Below are 20786 nucleotides of genomic sequence, written 5' to 3' on the forward strand. Positions count from 1 at the left end.
GCTGCTGCTGACGGCGAGGTCTCATGGGAAACTCTTCAGCCGTAGAGACGACGTGGGACTTGTAGTTGTAGTTCATATAGTTGTACCTCCATGTTTGTCCTCTCTCTTTTCCCTGGAGTACTTCTGTAGAGTGCCTTTGTCAAAATATTTTTATGTATGAAAAAAGGGATGAATATTGACAGTGTCATCCAGATATCTGCATGTTGAAATAAAGTTTTGAGAGAGTATAAAATGTCGTTGTTTCTTTTAATTACGAGCACCTTGAATACAACTTGGCTGCAGTTTCAAACCCTCTGAATCGTTTTCTCCTCGCGGCAAAGAACAGATCAGCATTAAGCTTATCGGGCTGTAGTGTAACACAATATTCCACTATCACCAAACGTACAAAGCCCACAGCCGCCTTTATCTTTTCAGATGTTCAGCTTTGTATAATCCTTTAACAGTCCGCTGTGAGTGAATCCACAGGGTCCTCACATGACGATGTGTGTGTGTGTGTGTGTGTGTGTTATCGTGGCAACTCAAGTGACACAATATCACTGTTGCAACAGTTATGACGGTTATCTTGTATGGTAGTCACCTTTGATCCATTTTCTTTTTTTAAATTTGTGGTTTGACCACAAGCTCTGTTTTTTTTTTTTTAGAGGTAAACGTAAAATGTATGTAACACTGCAGGTTGATGAATTCCTCCAGGAACACTGACGACAGATGATTGACATTGTGTTTGATTGTATCTCTTTATCACATGTTAGTCTGCGCTGTGAGAGCTCTGTTTTCTTATCTTGAACCTGGTGACATGAGTAAAGTATCTTTGTAATGAAATGTAGAGAACAGTTCACGTTGTGTAAAGCAGTGAAAACTTGCAGCAGGTTTTTTTTACCAGGCTGCAAATATATTGTACAATCATATATATGCATTTTAAATATGTTTATCAGGACACTGTGAATATAAAACGATCTCCTTTTGTTGTTAACCTAAAGTGAAGGGCAACTTATCGTTATCTTTTAACATTTTTAGCATTTCTTTTTTTGCTATGATCTGTGAAACTTTAATTTAACATTTTTTCATTACAAAATATCTGTGTTTTCCCCCGTTTCAGGAAATAATAAGAGGAAATGTTTCCCCTGATGTGCCCCGATTGCTTGCAGGCAAAATAGATTTTACCAATAGCATTCAGCTCTCAGAGAAAAACATTTTCTCTAAAACTTCAGCTTCTGTGAAACTCTGAGAGGTGCACTGAAAAAGACAAGAAAAGAAGTGTACAGAACAAAGGACAGAAAAAAAAATGTGACAGAGTTGGCTAAAGGAGAGACAAAAGGGAGGAAAATGGAGAGAAAAAGGATGAAAAGAAGGAACAGAAAGTGGAGGAAGGAAGAGGGAAAGCAGCCAAATGAAACCTGACAGCAATGATATGTCCAGTCAGCAGCTTTTGGGGTATGACTCATGTAATCAGATGTTGTGCCTTCGGATGACATCATTACATTTATTTTCTATGCGTGAACCCCAAGTAACGGGCACTTGTCCTCTCCTCTGCATGAAGACCTACTTAACTTTAGCTAAGTCACCGAGTACCTCTTTATCTGCAGGGGTGGATCCGAAAGTGGGCGGGAGTTGCCTTAATTTCAGACACCTGTGGTTAATGATTGCAGCCCTGGAGTTTGAGAGTATAAAACAGGCAGTCAACCGCTTCTCTCTCTCACCTTCACTGTCTGAAACCATGTCGTTCTCTGGAAAGTACCAGCTGGAGTCTCAGGAGAACTTTGAGGCTTTCATGAAGGCCATTGGTGAGATTAGAACTCTCTTTTTTTTAACAGTTTTTTGACCAGAAGCTTTAAAAGTGTTTGTATAGGGATTTTGAACTGGGTTGTTTGACAACAAAAAAAAGGTGGAACATGAGAAATTTCTGCAATCAAATGGTTTTGCTGACTTGTCTGGCAATGTTTATCTTGTAATCACTTTAATGGGTGGTTTCTCAATCGGTTGCTTTTCTGTCTTGAGGTCTCCCTGATGAACTCATCCAGAAAGGCAAAGACATAAAGAGTATCTCTGAGATCGAGGAGACTGGTGACAGCTTCAAAGTGACCGTCACCACCGGCTCAAAGGTCCTCATCAACACCTTCAAGATAGGAGAAGAGGCAGAGCTGGAGACTCTCACTGGGGAGAAGGCCAAGGTAAGCCCTGGCACTAAATTTAAGGATGCAGAAACCTGAACTAATGTAGTCAAATTACATGTTGTTCCTTAATCCTCATGCACATTGATCTTTTTTATGCCTCTTTTAAGGCGGTGGTTCAGCGTGATGGCAACAAGCTGAAGGTTAGCCTGAAGGGAATTGAGTCTGTCACAGAACTGGTGGATGGAAACACAATTGTCAATGTGAGTAGACAACATGAATTTTGTGACCTATTGATTGAATCTGAAAACATTCCTAATGTGACTTGCTTTTTTTTTTTGTTTCTCCCCCCAGACTATGACTCTTGGCAGCATTGTGTACAAGAGGACGAGCAAACGCATGTAAATGTCTGCACTTAGGATAATAAAAACGTTAAAATAAAAAAACAGCACGATCTTGATTTCTAAGGACTTTTAGAAGTTTCTTGCAGTGTGTACTGGAACAAAAGGAGAGCCGTAAAATCATGGGACTGGATGCCCTTTGTGAGGGTGACGTGTATAGAATTGGCTAAAGGCCATTTTAATTATACTTGACTGCAGGATGACATGATCATGTGCCTTTTTTTTTTTTTTTTTTTTTTTTTTTTTTTTTATTATAAAATCTGCTTACTCATTGCAGAACATGACAAATTGTTTTACAACTTCACACACACGCCAACGAGATGAGCGTCTTAACCTATTTAAAATGAACTGCTGCCCTCGAACCAGCCTTTTTCAAAATGGCACTTATGCAACAAAATGATTCACTGGTACAATATGAATTATTTCGCCACAACACACTGACTAACTTCATATAAACCCTGCTGTCTTTTTGTTTTATTCCTCAAATCTGAATACAACTTTTTTTGCAATTGCAGGTTTTCGCAAAACAGACTGATGTAGAATGAATTAATCCCTTATTGTAAAATGCCTGCAATGGAAAGGATGGTTTTGGACCCTACCATCTGTTAGGGTCTGGCCGCATCGCCTCCTCCACAGGACAAGCAATGTCGTCTCTGTTCTCGCTAAAGAGGAAGGTAACTTGAGGTCTTTTTAGTGCTGAGGGTCACACTGATTTGTGTTCACTTAATGATTGCTTGTGTCTGTCGCCCATTCAAAGAGCATTTTGAAGAAGAGTCTCCCAAAGATTGCATGAGATTTCGTTCTCGAAAGTGTTTAATGTGAGAAACCTTGTGTGGTGTGTTGACTTGAAAGCAAAGTGCGACACAATGTTTTAATGTTTGTGCCTTTTTAAGGTGTGAATACAAAAGTTAAGGCATTGATGCTTTTCTCTGAACATTCAGTCTCAAAGAAATGTAAAACAGGGTTGGAAGCAGATGCCTGTAGTCCAGGTTGACTAGATTAAATCGTCTTTGGAACAAAAGGCATATATTACAAAACTACTTTCTCGATGAAATATCCCCATTTCATTACAGGTGTGCAGCCAACAATTATTCAAAAGCTGGTCGGGCTTCTAAACTTTCTTTCATGCTGGTAATTTACATGTTCTGGTACACAATGGGAACCAAGAACAAAACATTTAGTGTCACAGGATTTCTCTTTGAGTGTACCTGGTTAAAATGTATCTGACTTCAGGAGCGTGTGGCGCGTCCCCTGGATTTAGAGTATTGAAAAATAAAGTGTACAAGTACGACGTGAGATCTTTTTAATGAAAAGCGGGACTACAAAAGTGAGCGAAACAAAATGACCTTGTGACTAAATGTGCAGACTCACACACCAACACTCAGAAAACTGTCAACAGTAAACAACGGGGTGGTTTATTCTTTTTTTTTTTTTTTACTTTCTCCGGTGGAAGAGGTTCTTGATTCCCTCCTCTACAGACCTGGGTTCATGCATCATGGACATGGGCTTGTTCTTCAGAGCTGCCTCTCTCATACTGTGGTAAACATACTCGTTCTGCTTGAACATCTTCAGCTCCATCTCAGTCTGCATACGCATCGACTGTAGAGATATCAGGAAGGACACATCAGCGCTTCGAACGTTTACCAATGAGTTAGCTATACTATATAAGTAAATAATTGTGGGCTTGTGATTTACTCCAACTACAACCTAAATGTTGGTCCATTTCAGCTGGACCAAAGAAAAGCTTTCAGGTTTAAGGGGAGCTTACCTCCAGGTCCTTGGTGATGGGATGTGTTGGACCGTGGGTGACCATGAGAATGCCGTAGGCCCTGCAGATCATCCCATGGGCAGTCTCTATCTCCCCAGCTTGCCAGTGAGTCACCCCTGCTCGCATGGCCGCCATACCGAGAGCAGCATTGTTAGGGTGGTACAGTTTCCTGTCAGAGGAAGATGTTTTATTTATTTTTTTGTATTATATTTCAGTCAGTGTGTTTCTTAATCGTATTATTGGATTCAAAAAAAGATGTGCATGTGTATCGCAACACACTGCACAACATCTCTGTACTCACATGTATCCCTCCACCATTTTGCGGGAGTAGTCTGCAGCATCATTGAAGAACTGCAGGTAAGCTTGCACCTCACTTAATGTGCTCCACATACGCACCTGGTAGATGTGAGTGTCAGCCAAAACTGGCTCTGTCTTCGCTATGCAGTCCTTGCAGATTTTCACCACCTGAAGAAAAATAAATAGATACGTTTTCAAAAAACATTGAGAGTAGGATTGAGCTCTGGTAAGATAAAAGGAGAAAAACAAACATTCTTGATTTGGTGGTGTTGGTGATTTAAAACGATACCTCATGGTAGTTGCCACTTAGTCGAGCGTTGTCCATCTTCTCCAGCATTTGATAGCAATAATCTGTTGCCTCTTTCACTTGCTCCTCTGTAGGCTACGATATGAAGATGGGAGACAAATCAAGCATTAACACACTGACAATGAAAGCAGAATAATTATACAGAAATTGACAGTCTCCTCGCTGAATTATGTAGGTCATACAGAGACATCAGAAGTTTCTCACAGTACCTTTAAAGACATCACAGGTTTGCTTAGTCTTTAGGCCCATGAAGGCCAAATGCCTGATTGATGTTTTTTTTTCTTAAAAAGACCTTTGACCTGCTGAAGGTTGCCCTGTCCAAGACGTGAATGTTTATTTTACTAGAACAAACAAGATGTCCTCAAACACATGATCAAAAGACACTTCATAGTTATCATGGTGATTATCAGACACATAACAGCTCTGGTCATAGGGTCAGAATGATATATACAAACATGTACATTCTGACGCACACATACAATCTACAGTACACAAGCTTGTGTGTCTCATGTTAGACAAATAAGATCATGTGAAGTGTTATCATTCATTGCCACACTTTGCTATGGTGTGTAACGCAGTGATTTACTCTTATCTTACTGATCTTCTGATACTGGTAGACTATCAAATATTATACAGAATGGATAAGATAAGATAATGGTGTGTTGTAGTAGATCATTGACATTCAGTTTCTACCTTTGAGTAAATGAAGTATTTCTTTTCTCTAACTCACGTGAAGAAATGCACCGCCTTACACACAGTGAATGCATCAGGAGTTATCTTTGCTTAAAATAGTCACTGTGGCTCTGCTCCTCGTGTTTCCCGTCTGTCCTTATCACGTGGGATTAAATCTAGAGAGAGGGTTCGCCTCTTCTCTGCCTTCTGCAGTATTAAAGTCATTATCTCACTTCATTCAAATCGACGGACAACGGACACACACCTTGACTCCGTCCACTTCCGTGCCCGCCAACTTCAAGTCATCTTTGATGTGGCCCTCGCAGTGCTCGCATGTGCAGTCAAAGAAGTATTGTGTTTTCAGCAGTCTTCGCCTCTCCTCTGACATATTCAAGAAGTCCACGTATGCGACTGTCAGCTCCTTTCCCTCCTCGATCTTACCGAGGGAACGCAGCTCAATCCTGAAGAAGAGGAACGCAGTTGAATGCCAGCAGAAGTGACTTCGTTTAGTTTTCTTTCACTGTTTTTGATTGATGGTGAAACTCAGTTCCATAGTGTGGCTTTCAGTCAATCCAGTCGAAGGATTGAAGGAATTAATGTTAATGAAGATTATTTCACACTGAAGGCAAAATTCAGTTCATTCATCTTTTTTTCTTTCTTTCTTTTTTGCAAAGATTTAAAACCAAATTTGGGATTTCTTTATATATTAAAAGAATATGTGATAAATAAAAGGCTTAGAAATTAAATGATTTGGAAAAATTACATGGAAACGTTATTTTCTGCCATGTTTTAGCCTGGTGTTACATGGTGTTAGAAGTGAACCAATGGGAATGAAAGTTGTTACAAATGAGAGAAGCTTCTAATACACTTTCTTGATGATGGACAGACGCACGCTACAAACACACATCAACAAAACACACAAAGTGACAAACCAGCAGCGAGAGAAAAAAGCTATGTGTTGACATGACAAACAGTTAGATAAATATCGGTGGCTGAAAAACGAGCTTTCAGCAGGTAAAGAAAACAACTCATACCAGCCTTTAAGTGAAGGTTAGAGCATTCAAGATGCATGTTGACATTTTGATGTGAAGTCTGAGTCACATCAAACCTACAGGGTATACTACAGGGCACTACTGACAAAAACTTGTATTTTCTACAATCGACGGAGTGGGAGGGAGGACGGCGGTTAAGCGTGGTAATATGCTGATTATGTCATGGTCTCAATGGTGCTCTAATAAATAAGACTCTGAAAAGGTTGAGGTTGAGGTAACGCACCTCCGTTGAGAATGAAACATAGTATTCACAGCCGATTGACTGAAAGACAAACAGGAAGCAGTTTTACACCAAATGCAACCTTAACAAACACATTCACACACAATACACAACAGCACAATACACAACACACCAACTCTGACAACGTTTCACATTTTTTATCGAGTCAATTTCAGCTGAATAAAAAAACTAATTATTTCAAGGACAAACAGAAACTGAAGAGGTATTTTGTTGTACTTACTTGCCATGGTTGAGGATCACGGTGCAGTTTGGCCAGCAGTCATGATTCACCAAACACAAATTTGGGAAAAGACCAACTCCCACTGCCTGAAGGCCCCTCTGGTCGCTCACAGTGAAACCGTTACAGTTAATCTGAGAGAAAGAGGGCAAATATTAATGTGGACACAGAGCTAATAATGGAGCAGTTTGTGCAACTTGTGCAAGTTGAGGATTTCTAAAAATATCTACTCTTAAGTGTTATTGGAGACTACAGCTGTGGCTTCATTAAACCAGTATGTAGTTCCAACTGATGTTCATAGAGGCCCAAGATCTTAGCTTTGTTGTAAGATAAAAACAAAAAAGGTTGGAAACAACAAATTGTCTCGTTGTACCCCAGAACTGGGGCCTGTTGGGGCCAGTAGCTCTTTATTTTTACCGCCCCTGGTGGCTTGTTTAAACGTTTGTTCAGGAAGTTTTTGTCAACTCATGAAGTCTATCAGATACACTTCAGGTCAGTCACTGGTCAATACGTTACATGATCTAAGGCTGCATAAAGTGTTATTGTTACTTGTTATTAAGCACAGGATATCACTGATAGATATAAGTTTTGTGAATGCGAGTTAACAAGGATGTCTGAATGATTCATTTTAGTCTCTGAGAGGCTGCCCTGTCTCAAAAAAAAAGCCCTTGGTTTTGAATACAACTTGGGAAAATGAGGGATAGCCTATATAACGCATATAAACACACCACTCCAAAAAAATGTGAAATGTCGTCAATCGTGTGCTGCTTGCTGGTGCGGGGCCAGTAGTCCAGGAAGTTGTGGATGTCCACTTTTACATCCTTCAACTCGTCCTCTTGCATGTCAGCAATGTGATCCTCCAGCTCCTCCAGTGTGGTCAGCTGCATGTCAGACATCACGTCCCCCTCTTTGTCATGGCGCCACATGATGCGGGCCACCAAACTGACAACAAAAAAACAATAAACATCTGCTATAATGTATTATTTAGGAATATAGCATATTCCTAGATTGCATAGAATCTGTGTCATAACGATTTGGAGCATCTTTCTGAGAGAATCGCAAAACATCACAGCAGCGGGAGTCATCTGGACAGTGCTGTGAAACTGGGTTTACTTGGAGCGCATACAGGCACTCCATTGAGCAGCAAAACAGAAAGGAAAAGGAAAACAGGCACGTGCTCAGTCGGATTGTAACATGTATCAAACTGTGTGGAAAATGTGAAACAGCACGACGAGTCGGTGGAATATTCAGATGCATTTTTGAGACTATCTGAAAAGTTGTCTGTGCACTTTGTTGTGGCCTTCAGTGGTGTTTGAGGCCTTTGTTGTTCGCTGCAGGCTCATTTGTTCTGAGCTTCAAGCTCAGAGATTTGGGGCTGTATCAAATGTCTTTTTTTAAATGCCAAGCTTTGAATGAGGTTTTGAGACAATTACACACAGAAAGAGATAAAGATGGGAAGAGAAGTTGGGCTATTGCACATCAAAGAATAATTTGAATGTTAATGTGCATGACGTGTCAAAACCTCAAAGTATTTGGTACAGCCGTAGGCTCATGGTGATCAAATATTGCATTCTTAATTCAGGCTTGTATTGTAATGTGTAATTGCTCTCTCTCTCTCTCTCTGTATGTGTATGTGTACAAGACCTGGCCACGTTGTTGGTGCCCCACCATTTCTTTACATATAAAAACGCCACTGCTCAAGATTTAAAGTACTTATTATTGATACTGACCGTGGTTGTGTGCGTTTTATCAACTAATATTTACACAACATATATTTGTTATATATGTTGAGTTACATATATTAGAGAGATGCGGCAAGGACTCAGCCTTGATTAATGGGGGCGCCCACTTAACCAGGTGAACACCAACATATCTGTGTCTTTAAGCTTTGCGAAGAAGCTGCAGTTTCTTCTCAGGTATCTCTGCATTTTGGATCTTAGTTTGGATTATATTCTTAAACACATGATTAGGGTTGTAAATTGAAACAAAACAAACACAACTTGGTTATGTTTCGGCAAATAAACTAGCCATACTTGGTTAGCCTAACGTTTTAGTAAAAACATCTTGGTTCTGCTTAAGAAAGGTAGCCTGGGTTTGTTGACGTTATTTAAGTAAGGGACATAATAAAAAATAAAAAATCTAATTGACTGGACTTAACTGTAGCTCACTTGATTGAATGTGGCTCTATGCATTCATGTTGTCTTGATCAAAATCCACATTGCACCAAACCAGCCTCTTCTTTTCTAATTTGGTAGGACGGACTAACAATAGTACTGTAGCAAACATGTCTCCGCTTTAGTATGTGGGTTCCTTACTTGTGTTTTGTCCACACACACACACACACACACACACACACACACACACACACACACACTAAAAAACAAATCAAGCATCATGTAACAACTTATTTCCCTTTCCCTCTACTTACCGGATGTTCTCGTTCGGTGGTTTGCCATAAGCTTTGATGGCACCACATTCTTGCTTGTGTTCGGCCCAGCCGGCACGCTGGCAAGTCCGGTCACAATAATGAGCAAATTTGCACTGGCCGCACCTCTGCAGCTTGTCTTGTGTGCGGAAACAGCTGTGGCAAATACGCTCCGCTAGACTGCAGAAAAAGAGTGGAAAGATGAAAGTTGAGATGGTCGTCGATGGAAGAGTTTCGTGGGTTGGCTTTACCTCACTGGTTCCCAAATTCTCTGTAAGTGAGATATCTTTCTCCTTTTATATACATTTCTACCGGTTTGAAGACAACCTTTCAGATGTGCATTAAACTTAATTCTTTCTATATTATTTTTCAAATCACATCATGTTATCACAAATAATTCTCAACTCAAAGTTCCCAGTCTTCTTTAGCGAAATTAGTCCTCGGATTACGTGCACTTCTGACAGTAAAGTCTAGCTGAATTTCTCAAATTTCTTGAGACAGAACAACTACTGAATAAAGATAATTCCAATAGATCCCATAAAGTTCCTTCATGTTGCCAGCACTTCTTTAGTTACAGTCATGTCAAAATATTCCCGTATGAGCTGTCTACAATGGAGGCGCAGTTGTCTACATGCCATTACATCAACATGATGATGATGATGATGAAGTGACATACTGTGAGAATATAGCACTCTTGTTTCAGTATCAAACCAGATTAAAGCCAGGCTCTATGCATCCAAAACATGAAACTGAAAGATATTGCGGATACATTTTGAATCTACAGAAAGAACTGAAAGATAATATGTTGTTCATCAGCCCAAATAACCCCATAATGACCACATCTGAGCACACCCCCACTATTGAGCGTCCACATCCCCAATTGGCATCCTGACACTGTACCTGTCAAACACAACAGCTGCGATACTGGGCTCGGCAAAAATGACGTCTCCAGCCCAAAACTCCTTGGTCGCCTTCAGACCCCTTCCCTTTCCAGGTGCCTCAAATATCGCCACGTTCTCCATGGATCCTGCACTGGTTCCTGAGGCGCTGATGAACAGTGAGTCGGTGGTGAACCGATGAGTGTTTCAGTGGCAGAGAGAAGCTAAATGCAGCAATGGGGTACTCATAGACCGATCTGTGACCTCTGTGTTCTTCAATGACAACTGCACATTCCACACCCGAGGTACCAAAATAGCCGTCCTCTTGAACTGCACCAACAGTCACAGAAACATGGGTTGATGGTGTTTTGTGTCTGTAGTCCACTGAGAAATAAAATGTCTTGTCATGTCAATAAAGCCAACAGCTTTGTCTGAGAGTAACACCACTGAAACTCACTGTCGTTCTCTCAGATTCTTACATTTATTTCACACTTTTGACTTTATGTCCCGAAATTCCCCCCTCGCTCGACCATGAATTGGTAAGTGCCCGGGCCCTGAGGGGTTATTTTGGGCCCTCAGTTGGGGCTGTCTATCAAGAGTCTGTGGTGACGTTAGACAGCTGCGAGGAATTTGACAGAGGCAGAGCTAACTCTCTGCCCCTACTCTGTTCTGGTGTTTTCTAGAACTTACTCTCTCTTTCTGTACTTGCAACATAACTTATGACATAACACTTTGGGGGGGAAAAGCTTTAGGGTCCCCAGAATGTACCCAGACCCCACAACATGTGTGTATTACCTTTTTTAGGTCCCCACAGTATGCTACAATGAACACACACACACACACACACACACACCCACCCTCACATTTTCATCCACACTTCTCCAACTTGGCGTGAATGGCAGTGCTTCACAGATCAAGTATTAGACTGTATCAAATCAAAGTTTTGTCAAAGCTTGCTCTAACCCACCACGTTCAAGGTTTCAGTTTTCTGCCCTACAATCTAACCAGATTATTATCACATCAGCATTATCTTTCTTTAAAATGACCAAACCAGTTTAATCTATCGATAGATGTATTACATGTGTATGTAACTTTTCATAGTTCAGCAGTAAATGAAAGTTATGTTATGCTAATGAACAGTTCAATGCAAAAGAATTTGTCCAAATACAAAAGCGATTTGTAGATGTTGTGTTTTATTTTCCTATATATACTTCAAACATGCTAACAGTTGTGCTAAAGACTATTTGTGCTTAACTTTTCATCAGCAACAAACACAAACAAGAGAATATAAATAGATTGCAAAAGAAACAGGTTTTAGTAATTCAAATTTTAAAAAGGAAAGAAAAAGCTGGATAATATGAAGCAGTGACAATAATTAACATGAGAAACTCATAGATTAAACACAAAATCATTATCAGAGCAAATCTGATTAATAATAACAAGATAAAGGTACTTTCACAAGCTCTGAGGCCGACAGACAGAACATCACTTTTCCTGAAAGTTATTGTATTCTATATACTGAATGTGTCATTTTTTGTACATCACAACATGTAGCTACTTCACTGTGCTTTATTTGTTTCTATACTAAGTTCTTTCATTTCAGACCAGCAGCCAAGAAATCTATCAATTCTTAAGCAGGCAATGTCACCCAATAATTATAATAAAGGAGGTGAACACTATCATTCTTCACTCTGTCTCATATCGATATCACACTTCGAAGTAGTCGAGGTGTGCTCCTGAGATGAAGTCATCGTCCAGAAGCAGCTTCAGCAGTTTGTCAGCAGACACCTGGCAGGGCAAGAGATGATATTTGACGCCTGTCAATCTCAGAATCTCCTTCTGCATATCCGTCTCCATTGGACCTGAAGGGAACCCGAAGGATTAGCTCGTTAGAAAAATATCATATGCTGTTCGAAATGACATGCATACTAAGATAAGATAGACTTTATTGTCCCGAAGGAAATTTGTCTTGGAAACAAACATACAGTGTCTGCTGTTAAAACAATACAAGTAACATATTGCATACATACATTACATACACAGACTGTCGGCAGTCCACATACCCGCACACACAGTACCTACTGTACATGCAAAAGACACCAGCCAACAAATACATTTCACACCTGTACAACACACCTGTAGTGTACAGTTAAGATAATAAAAATACCAAAATACAAAAATGAATTTTAAAAATCGGTGTTACAGAAGTGCTTACCAAATGTGGAGCTACAGTATGTCCTTTCAGATTCTTTTCTTTTCTTCTACAATACAGCTGCTGGCTACCAGGTAATAGTAGCAGATTTGATGCAGTTGTCTTTTATGGCTAATCTAATTTATGGCCAATGGACAACAGATACACGTGCATACAGTATTATTGATGGACTTGAATTGCTCCTGTTAAAAATAAATGGTAACATAAACATTTCTGAGTATACAGCAACCGATCAAAATATACCTGGAGAGTAGCTGAGGACTTTGACATGTGGCTGCTCCTCGGCCAGCACCCTGAACATCATCTTCCTGGCTGCTTTGGCGGTGCAGTAGAGCACCCAGGACGACAAGGGCTGCAGTGCAAAGGCTGATGAGACGTTCACTACGCTCCATCGCTGGAGCGGTACGCAGGGGAACACCTGCAGGATCCCTGCAGTCAGTGCCAGAGCAGAGCTCACGTTGAGGGACAGATAGGAGTTCACCTCCTCGATGCTGGTGAAACTCGCAAAGTTGGAGATGTCTCCCAAAGTGGCTGCAGGTAGAAAGAGAGAGAGAGGTGGAAAGGAAATAATAGAGAGGGATTAAAATCAGAGTGAAACGGAAGTTAGCCGTGGTCATGAGGATGTCAAAGTGTTAGCTGGAGGAAAAACAAAGGAAAAACCTGGTGGCTAACATGAATCTCCTCAGAGTAGTGGGCGAAAGTTACACATTAAAAGTTCTGGGTGTCAAAATTGTTGTCATACATTTCAGATGATGAACTGTGATCCAAGGCTACAGCGAGCTACGATATCGGCAAAGTGTTTCAGAGATGGAGAGAAAAGTGTTGCTATTAGTTCAGCCTTGACTTCTGCTAAACTCTTCAGCTGTCGTGGCTGCTGCAGCAGGCTCCACCTTTAGGCACATGGAGTGATGGCTGTTGGGATTTTTTTCTGTGACCAGTGTAACATCAACTCACGATAGACTAGCAGACGGCTGACTCTGTAACTAGCTTTTCAATTCTGCCATGGTTTCATGCAACATTGGTTACAGAGAATGAGCGGTCTGGTGGCCAGCCTCACTCCACGCCATCGTGGCATTGAGTAGGCCGCTTGGTGACAACAAAGACTTATTTAAGACTCACCTGCATTGTTGATCAGAAGCACATGATCTATTTCATTTCCAGCTTCCTGCCTCGCCATGCTGACCGTTTCATTGACCCCCTCTTTCGTGCTCAGATCGACAGCTACGCAGTGAACCACCATCTGCTGTTCCTCTGTGAAGCTCTGCAGCTCTTCCTTCAGCTCTTGTAGCTGAGTCACAGAGCGAGCCACCAGCAGGAGGACAGAGCCAGGCTTCAGCCAGCGGGACACCTGAACAGAACCAAGACATTTGTTTGTTTGCTGGTCTTTCTGTTTCTCATCTTACCTTCTTTCCACAAGTTGATCACTTACTTTGTGTGCCAGCGCCCGTCCGAATCCCTTGGAGGCTCCTGTGATGATACAGAAACTCCGGCCCAGAGTCCTGTGGTTTGTAATGTCGGACATCCTGACAGATCTACTCTGGGGGTGAAAACACTGATGGTCAGTGGGGGGAAACAAAGAGATAAAGTGGAAGTGAAAGGGGTATTACAGCTGATGTGAAATGAGAGGATAAAAGCCCACCGTTTCTGTCAACTTGTGAGGAAGATGTGAACACTGAGCTCCTTTTATACCCCCAATCTGTAAGCAGAACGAATGCATTGCATCTTCTACACCAGGGGTGGCCAACCCGCGGCTCCCGAGCCGCATGCGGCTCTTTGCCCGGTTTCATGCGGCTCTTACGTTCATATCAACGTTTGTATTTGTGTTTGTGTATGTTTTAATGTGCGTGTTCGCTTCGCTTGAGTTAAATACGGTATTTTCGTCAAACGCACATGTGCGGCCACAGATTACGTTCCTCGTCGACCCATTTAACGCCGAGACGGACTGTTTTAAAGCCCCGCTAGTCACAGATGAGGCTGCGGCTGAGTTAGAGATGATCGATCTTTGTGAGGAGGACCAACTCAAACCTGCTTTAAGGGACGGGACCATTGAGTTCTGGAAAAAGGTGCCAATGAAAAAATACCCCAATGTCAAACGGGCTGCGCTTAAGATACTGTCAATGTTTGGGGCAACATACGTCTGCGAGTCTGTGTTTTCTACCCTGAAACACGTGAAATCAAAGCATCGATCTGTTCTGACTGACACCCATGTGAAAGAATTGCTTCGAGTGGCAACAACGGAATACAAGCCAGATTTGAAGAGGATTGTTCAAGGCAAGTAATGCCAGAAGTCCCACTAAGTAACATGCATAGTAAAAGAAAAACACTATTGTAAATTATTATATTTTTGTTTGTGGACTTGGTTGAACTGAGAGTTTGTCTGTGTGAGACAGTGCACACAATGTTCATTGTTGAAAATGACTGGCCTGTGGTCTTAGGAGTCAATTTCTGTCATTATCATGTTGGTGTGTGACATTTACAATAAATCTGGCTGAGCAAAGATATGTGTGTGTGTGAGGAAGGGATAGGGTGATGTTCATGTGTGCCCATGTGTATGATGTGGCTCTTTGCGGTAACACAGTAAAAAATGTGGCTCTTGGTCTCTGACTGGTTGGCCACCCCTGTTCTACACTGTTCAGATTGAAAAGTTAAAGATTGAAGCAAATATAAATTGTAATTATTTACAGAATATTAACTGAATGCATGCATATTTCAAACATTATCTCAGTAGATAGAGACAACAGCAGCCTTTGAGTCACCCCTCAGCACACAGTCAGACCATCAGTCCGTATAGGCATCAAAACATCAAATGATCCAAGACTTGTGCAATGACACGTGATGACTGATGCTCCCACACTAGAGCCATTGTATTATTAGTGGTCTGTGGTATCTAATTTGGAACCCTTCTGACCCACAATATTTTGAAAACATCATAGTTTTCTTTCCTTTAAAAAAGTAAGTCAGTAGCAGTCTATAGCCATATGATATGCCTATTCTACATAGACCAGAAGAGCAGTATAAAAACCTATTACATTTAATTATCAATGTATTATATTCTTTTGTACTTTTATCATTTAGCCGATAGAAATGCAATGATGGTTGCTGGGTAAAGTCTACGTCGATGTTGCCAAGTATTTATTCTATGATCATGTGAAGAGACGTCACAATAACGGTAGCTAGTTTAGACGCAACATCTGTCAAGACTGACAAGCTGAGCCTATCTGCAAGCTGAGCGACCAGTCAAGCTTTTAAAAAAATAAAGGAGGCAGTAAGTAACCGGGACCTGTTATAGTAGCTGACACCACTGGACCTTCTTATAGGTCAATGAACAACATCGTTTTAATCTGCTTTTCTAACATAAATCCCAAACACATAAAATAGGCAGTTAAAAATACAAAAATGCCATTAAAGTAAATCAGTAAAGAACGGTATACATATACATTCCATTTCCTAATTTGTATAAATAAACAAAACCTATGTTTTAGGCAAGGTTTTACATTTGTGACTTCCCTTGAGCCAGCACACAGACTTAGCTGAGCTGGGTGGTAGAAATCATAGCGTCTCATAGTGGCCAAAGGGTGCCAGAGAATCCCTATAACTATGAAACACATGTAAAGCCAGTGTCTTTCCCCACCACGCTTACAGCAGTGTTGCAGCTGCGAAAAGTCCCAGTGCAGACTGCCACACACAACACCACTGCCACCTCATGGACATTCAAGCAAGTTGGAAAGGCTTTGGAGCTTTGGAGCTTTGGAGGGTTGGAGGGTTGGATTTACTCATGTGTGCCGTGGGCCTTGGATGGTCCGCTCCCATCCTGCAGGGGGCACACTGGTGCTCCTCACCGCTTCAGCAGGAAAGAATAAGGACGAGCAAAAGAGAATAATAAGTTCCAATAAAAGCATAATAAGAGATGTGAGTAGAGGACAAATAACAACCATAAAGATACAAACATCTTCCAATGCAAATTATGAAAGACAACACAATAGTAGAAATTTAAGAAAATGTTAGCAACAGGAGGAGGCAAATCAAAACCAGGAGAATGATAATAATACTAGGAACAGGAACAGGAACAAGATGCTAAAGGGCTGCTCACTGGATAAAAAAACATTGAGTGGAAGAACAGAACAGGGCTTTAGGCAGAGTGGTATTGAGTTGCATTATGGGAAGTGTAGGATCCAGTATATTTGTAGCTTGGTCCATATCAGACAGGGATTACAAATCAGGATATCTTGCCCTTTGCAGCATTGCTTTTTTAACATTATTTAAAAAATCTGTCTACTCCCAGGTCCTCCAACTTTATGGAGTACAATACTAAATTGCCGAAGTACTACTTTAAGTTGTAACAGTGGTCGAATAACTAAGTAAATGTACTCAAGTACTGTGCACACTTATGTCTTTTTTTTTCAGAGGGAAATTTCATACTTTTTACTTAACTACAGCTTTAGTTACTGTTACTTTAAAATGTATTACAAATTGTACACCAAAAATTGGAAGAGTTTATATAACATTATGCTTTGTTATGAATTTACCTTAAACGATTAGCCCATTAACCAATTATCAGTTGACAGAAAATGTCTATATAAAGTCATTTTTCATGCAAAACATTTTATGGTTCCAGCTTGCTTTTCTTTTTCAATTATTCCTATTATTAATAATTTATTATTGATAACATTGAGGTTTGGAACGGTGGTTGGACAAAACAAGCATTGGGAAGGTGTTACTTTGGGCTCTGAGTGAACCAAACAATTCATCGATTCATAGGGAAAATAATCAGCTGATGAATCCATAATGAAAACGATCATTAGCTGCAGTACAACAAAATACTTGTAAAAAATAGCTCCACCTCAACCAAGAGGAGTAAAATCCTGCTTTTACATTAAGGCGTGAGTAATAATAATCTAGGACTATAATATGCACACAGGTCACTGTCACAGGGTGATATTAGTAGTTTTACTTAAGTGAAGGATCTGAATACTTCCTCCACCTCTATATATTCAAATATGTGTCAGGCAGCATCACTACAGTCTCATCCAACTACAACCATCCATCCAGGGGACTGTATATGACTCTATAGGCTTTTCCCGAGGGAGAGCACTGGACGAATGCCAAAAGTGGGCGTTTGTCTCATGCAGCCTGAGGGGCGGGGCCAGAGGTGGGTGTGTGTCTCTCAGCTGATGCGCGTATCAACCGACTCCATCATCAGCATCCGACGCTGACAGCGGTCGAAGACAGCGTCCCCAATATTACCGACCCACGGTAACAACGCAGAATAATTCAGAGCCCGACCGGGACTGACGTTGCTGGTCTTCTGACAATATTATTTATTGGGGCTGCCATCTTACAAACCGCCGAGCTGCAAAACAGTGAGTAGCCTTTGATGATGGACCGCCAGGATGCTACAATCGGTAAATCAAAGCCACTGTCGTCAATGTCAATGACGCTGTGCATTTTAATCTGGATGTGGGCTTTTCTATCTTTTCTCTTTTTTTTTGATTCAGCGAGGGTCGTGCGTTTGTTTCTCGTCACGGGGCCTAGCGAGTAATTGTTTGGGAGCGCAGTCGATTCAGGGCTTGATGCGGATGCTGCTAAAGCCGCCCTTGCCGCCCAGGGATGCAGAGGAAAAAGGGAGAGAGAGAGAGAGAGAGGGAGAGAGAGAGAGAGAGAAGTGGGGGAGTCGTGAAGGGAGGGGATTGAGGCAGAGCAGCAGATAGATAGGCAGTGTATTTTACTACTACTACTATTCACCCAAGTGGAAGTAAACCTCTAGTAAATGGGCTGAGACGGGGAGGTGCACGTTCATGACTGCGTCTCCATCTATCCATCTATATACAGTATATATATATATATATATATATATAGAGAGAGAGAGAGAGAGAGAGACAGAGAGAGAGAGAGAGAGAGAGAGAGAGAGAGAGATGCTACTGTGTGGTTTTGAAGCCAGCTCTTTAATACTGAACGTTGGTGAAGGCATATAAACATAACTGCCTGTATACAAAATACTTGCCAGCTTATTAGGCCTGCACCTATCTATAACTAGCACAACATTCCTGCAATCAATCCCACCTTCATGAAGTTTATGTATTCAGGTTTAGTCATTTTTGGAGGCTGCAGTTTGCGGTGATGTTGAATTGTACACTAAGAGGTGTCTCTCTCTCTCAGTGCATTTTTTAACAGGTGAATGGTGACAGTGAATGGTTAACAGGAAACCAAGGGAAAGACATCTAGACGAAAGACATCTGAACACTCATTTGCCAGTTTATTAGGTACACCAAGCTAAACAAATTACAATTCAGTTTTTAACAACAGCCATGCAATAATTCCTAAGCTGTTTTAGAGAAGCATTGTCTCAACTTTATGGTCATTTTGGAGGCTGTAGTTTGTGGTTCTGTTGAATTGATTTCCATTGGGCTGATAGGAGTTTCATATCTTGTCCACACCATTCATATCAATGCAACACCTCCCTGTATAACCAGGGACAGATAAACCTGATAAGAGTCTCTAATGAGCCTCCCTCGCTCACATTCCCCCCAACCCAGTTTGCCCCGAGCCCCATAAACCAACCAGTCTACCTAAACTGTCTGTTAACTTGTGATAATTTGATTAAACACAAATATGCCTGAGAATAAACACAATATCAACTGAGAGTACAGTAAATAGTAAAGGCATCATACTAGATTTTGACACAGGGCAGCAGTATAACGCAAGATACAATTCAAAAGCACCACAAACTACATCCTCCAAACTGACCGTAAAGTTGAATCTCTTAAACAGTTTCAACAAAAACTCAACATTATAACCTTCATGAAGCTAAGATGGATTGCAGGGTTGTTGTATTAGATTACATTGATTTTAGCTCGGTGCACCTAATAAACTGGCTACAGAGTGTACACTCAGAGGGTTGGACAGGAACAGGAATACGTGTGCAGTGCAGCCTCATGCAAACTAATACAACAGCAGTGCAATGAATCACTCTTTTGAGTATTTTACAATGTTAAGATGTTGATATTGGGAGAGCGGTAGAGAGATGTTGACAAAGCTTTACGGCCATAGTTTGGGGTATTTTCGCTTTAATACTGCACTTTAATAGACGGTGTTCCACTTATTTTGTAAAGCAACTCAATACACCACCAGCTGAAAAAGTCCCATGGCCCCTTTAAAAATCCCTAAAAACACATTTAGCATTGATAATTCACGACTTTTCCTAATTTTACAGGAATTGCTTATGAACCTGATCCGTAATAACTGTCTGTCTCTCTCTCTCTGTCCATATTTGGTTCCTAATAGGATAAATAGAAAAGAAAACCATATCTAACAGGAACAATTTTTTTTTTTTTAACAATTATTGTTAGTATTATTATCATTTCGACACATGGAGCATGAAGGAGTGAAGCAGCAGCTGATGCAGACTGAACAAAAACTGAACATTATAAGCTTCACAAAAATTGTATTTATTGCAGGCCTGTTGTTTTCTACTGTATTCAATTGCACTTTTATGCAGATGTTCCTGTATTTGCATCCACACAAAAAAATGCAAAACAAATACCCTCCTCCAGTTCAATGATGCTAATGGACACCAAATGCAGTGTAATCTCTGTTTTGTACTGGATCGGTGTGAGTGACCTCTTGAGCCAGCAACACCTAAATCATGCACACAAACAAATTATAAATAAAGAACTCCTTCTCTACCCACAAAGTGTAAACATGATAAATGCATGCCATCAGCAGAGAAGCACTGTGATTGTATCATTAGACTGGAGGACAGGTTGTATTACACTTTACTTATAGCCTCACTATAACTGTCCAGACTTGTCCGTCAGACCCGTCTCATTTTTATCATGGTGGGAGGACCACGCTGCCCCTGTGTGTGGGTTGGGATCTACTCTGCATTAGCTATTATTGTATAACCAGTCATTATGCAATTATAATATTGTATAACCCCTTTCGTTTTTCTGTGTTCCTCTAGTGTGTGTGCCCCCACTACCTGCATTAGGTTGTGATGACCCACACTACTTCCAAATGTATCTGTGACCCTCCCCAATCCTGACTCCTAACCTCTAATCCCTGACCTTTGACCCCCACTATGGGCAGTGTTGGCAGTGGGGTGGCAGGAGAGCAGGAGTTTGCCATGAAGTCTGTGGGTACGAGGACCACCCTGCCAAGAGCCCCTCCTCTCTCTCGCCGTTGCCCTGCCGACCGCAGCTGCAGCGCAGA

General features: G+C 41.1%; 3 protein-coding genes across 4 annotated transcripts; 1 reads left to right on the plus strand and 2 right to left on the minus strand.

Annotated features, from left to right (window-relative positions):
- The first annotated feature begins 1653 nt into the window (after nucleotides 1-1653).
- On the plus strand, nucleotides 1654-2554 carry LOC306697667 (fatty acid-binding protein, liver-type). The gene is made up of 4 exons (XM_079161684.1): nucleotides 1654-1781; nucleotides 1996-2168; nucleotides 2279-2371; nucleotides 2463-2554. The coding sequence occupies exons 1-4, from the start codon at nucleotides 1715-1717 to the stop codon at nucleotides 2511-2513; spliced, it is 384 nt and encodes a 127-aa protein (XP_079017810.1). The 5' UTR covers nucleotides 1654-1714; the 3' UTR covers nucleotides 2514-2554.
- A 978-nt stretch (nucleotides 2555-3532) lies between these two features.
- smyd1b (SET and MYND domain containing 1b) lies at nucleotides 3533-10639 on the minus strand. 2 transcript variants are annotated; one of them, XM_079161677.1, is made up of 10 exons: nucleotides 10389-10639; nucleotides 9492-9668; nucleotides 7792-8005; nucleotides 7067-7197; nucleotides 6829-6867; nucleotides 5819-6014; nucleotides 4864-4956; nucleotides 4579-4742; nucleotides 4278-4446; nucleotides 3533-4108 (listed from the first exon to the last, which is right to left on the minus strand). In XM_079161677.1, the coding sequence occupies exons 1-10, from the start codon at nucleotides 10508-10510 to the stop codon at nucleotides 3944-3946; spliced, it is 1470 nt and encodes a 489-aa protein (XP_079017803.1). In that variant the 5' UTR covers nucleotides 10511-10639; the 3' UTR covers nucleotides 3533-3943. The 2 variants fall into 2 exon arrangements, with proteins under 2 accessions (XP_079017803.1, XP_079017804.1); XM_079161678.1 differs by lacking the exon at nucleotides 6829-6867.
- A 1434-nt stretch (nucleotides 10640-12073) lies between these two features.
- Nucleotides 12074-14100, minus strand: sprb (sepiapterin reductase b; the record flags this gene model as incomplete). The annotated part of the gene is made up of 4 exons (XM_079161682.1): nucleotides 12074-12228; nucleotides 12822-13109; nucleotides 13698-13926; nucleotides 14008-14100. 4 exons carry the CDS (start codon nucleotides 14098-14100, stop codon nucleotides 12074-12076), a joined length of 765 nt encoding a protein of 254 aa, XP_079017808.1.
- Nucleotides 14101-20786: the final 6686 nt, after the last annotated feature.

This window comes from Pholis gunnellus (assembly GCF_910591455.1).
Source record: "Pholis gunnellus genome assembly, chromosome: 6".
Lineage (NCBI taxonomy): Eukaryota > Metazoa > Chordata > Actinopteri > Perciformes > Pholidae > Pholis > Pholis gunnellus.

Excerpts from the sequence above, each read along its gene's own strand:
- smyd1b (XM_079161677.1), bottom strand. The coding sequence starts at position 10,510 with ATGGAGAACGTGGCGATATTTGAGGCACCTGGAAAGGGAAGGGGTCTG. Across the intron at positions 9,669-10,388 it reads GCAGCTGTTGTGTTTGACAG|TCTAGCGGAGCGTATTTGCC; the intron begins GTACAGTGTCAG and ends CTTTTTCTGCAG. Across the intron at positions 8,006-9,491 it reads CCACCGAACGAGAACATCCG|TTTGGTGGCCCGCATCATGT; the intron begins GTAAGTAGAGGG and ends TTTTGTTGTCAG.
- LOC306697667 (XM_079161684.1), top strand. The coding sequence starts at position 1,715 with ATGTCGTTCTCTGGAAAGTACCAGCTGGAGTCTCAGGAGAACTTTGAG. Across the intron at positions 1,782-1,995 it reads GGCTTTCATGAAGGCCATTG|GTCTCCCTGATGAACTCATC; the intron begins GTGAGATTAGAA and ends TTCTGTCTTGAG. Across the intron at positions 2,372-2,462 it reads ATGGAAACACAATTGTCAAT|ACTATGACTCTTGGCAGCAT; the intron begins GTGAGTAGACAA and ends TTCTCCCCCCAG.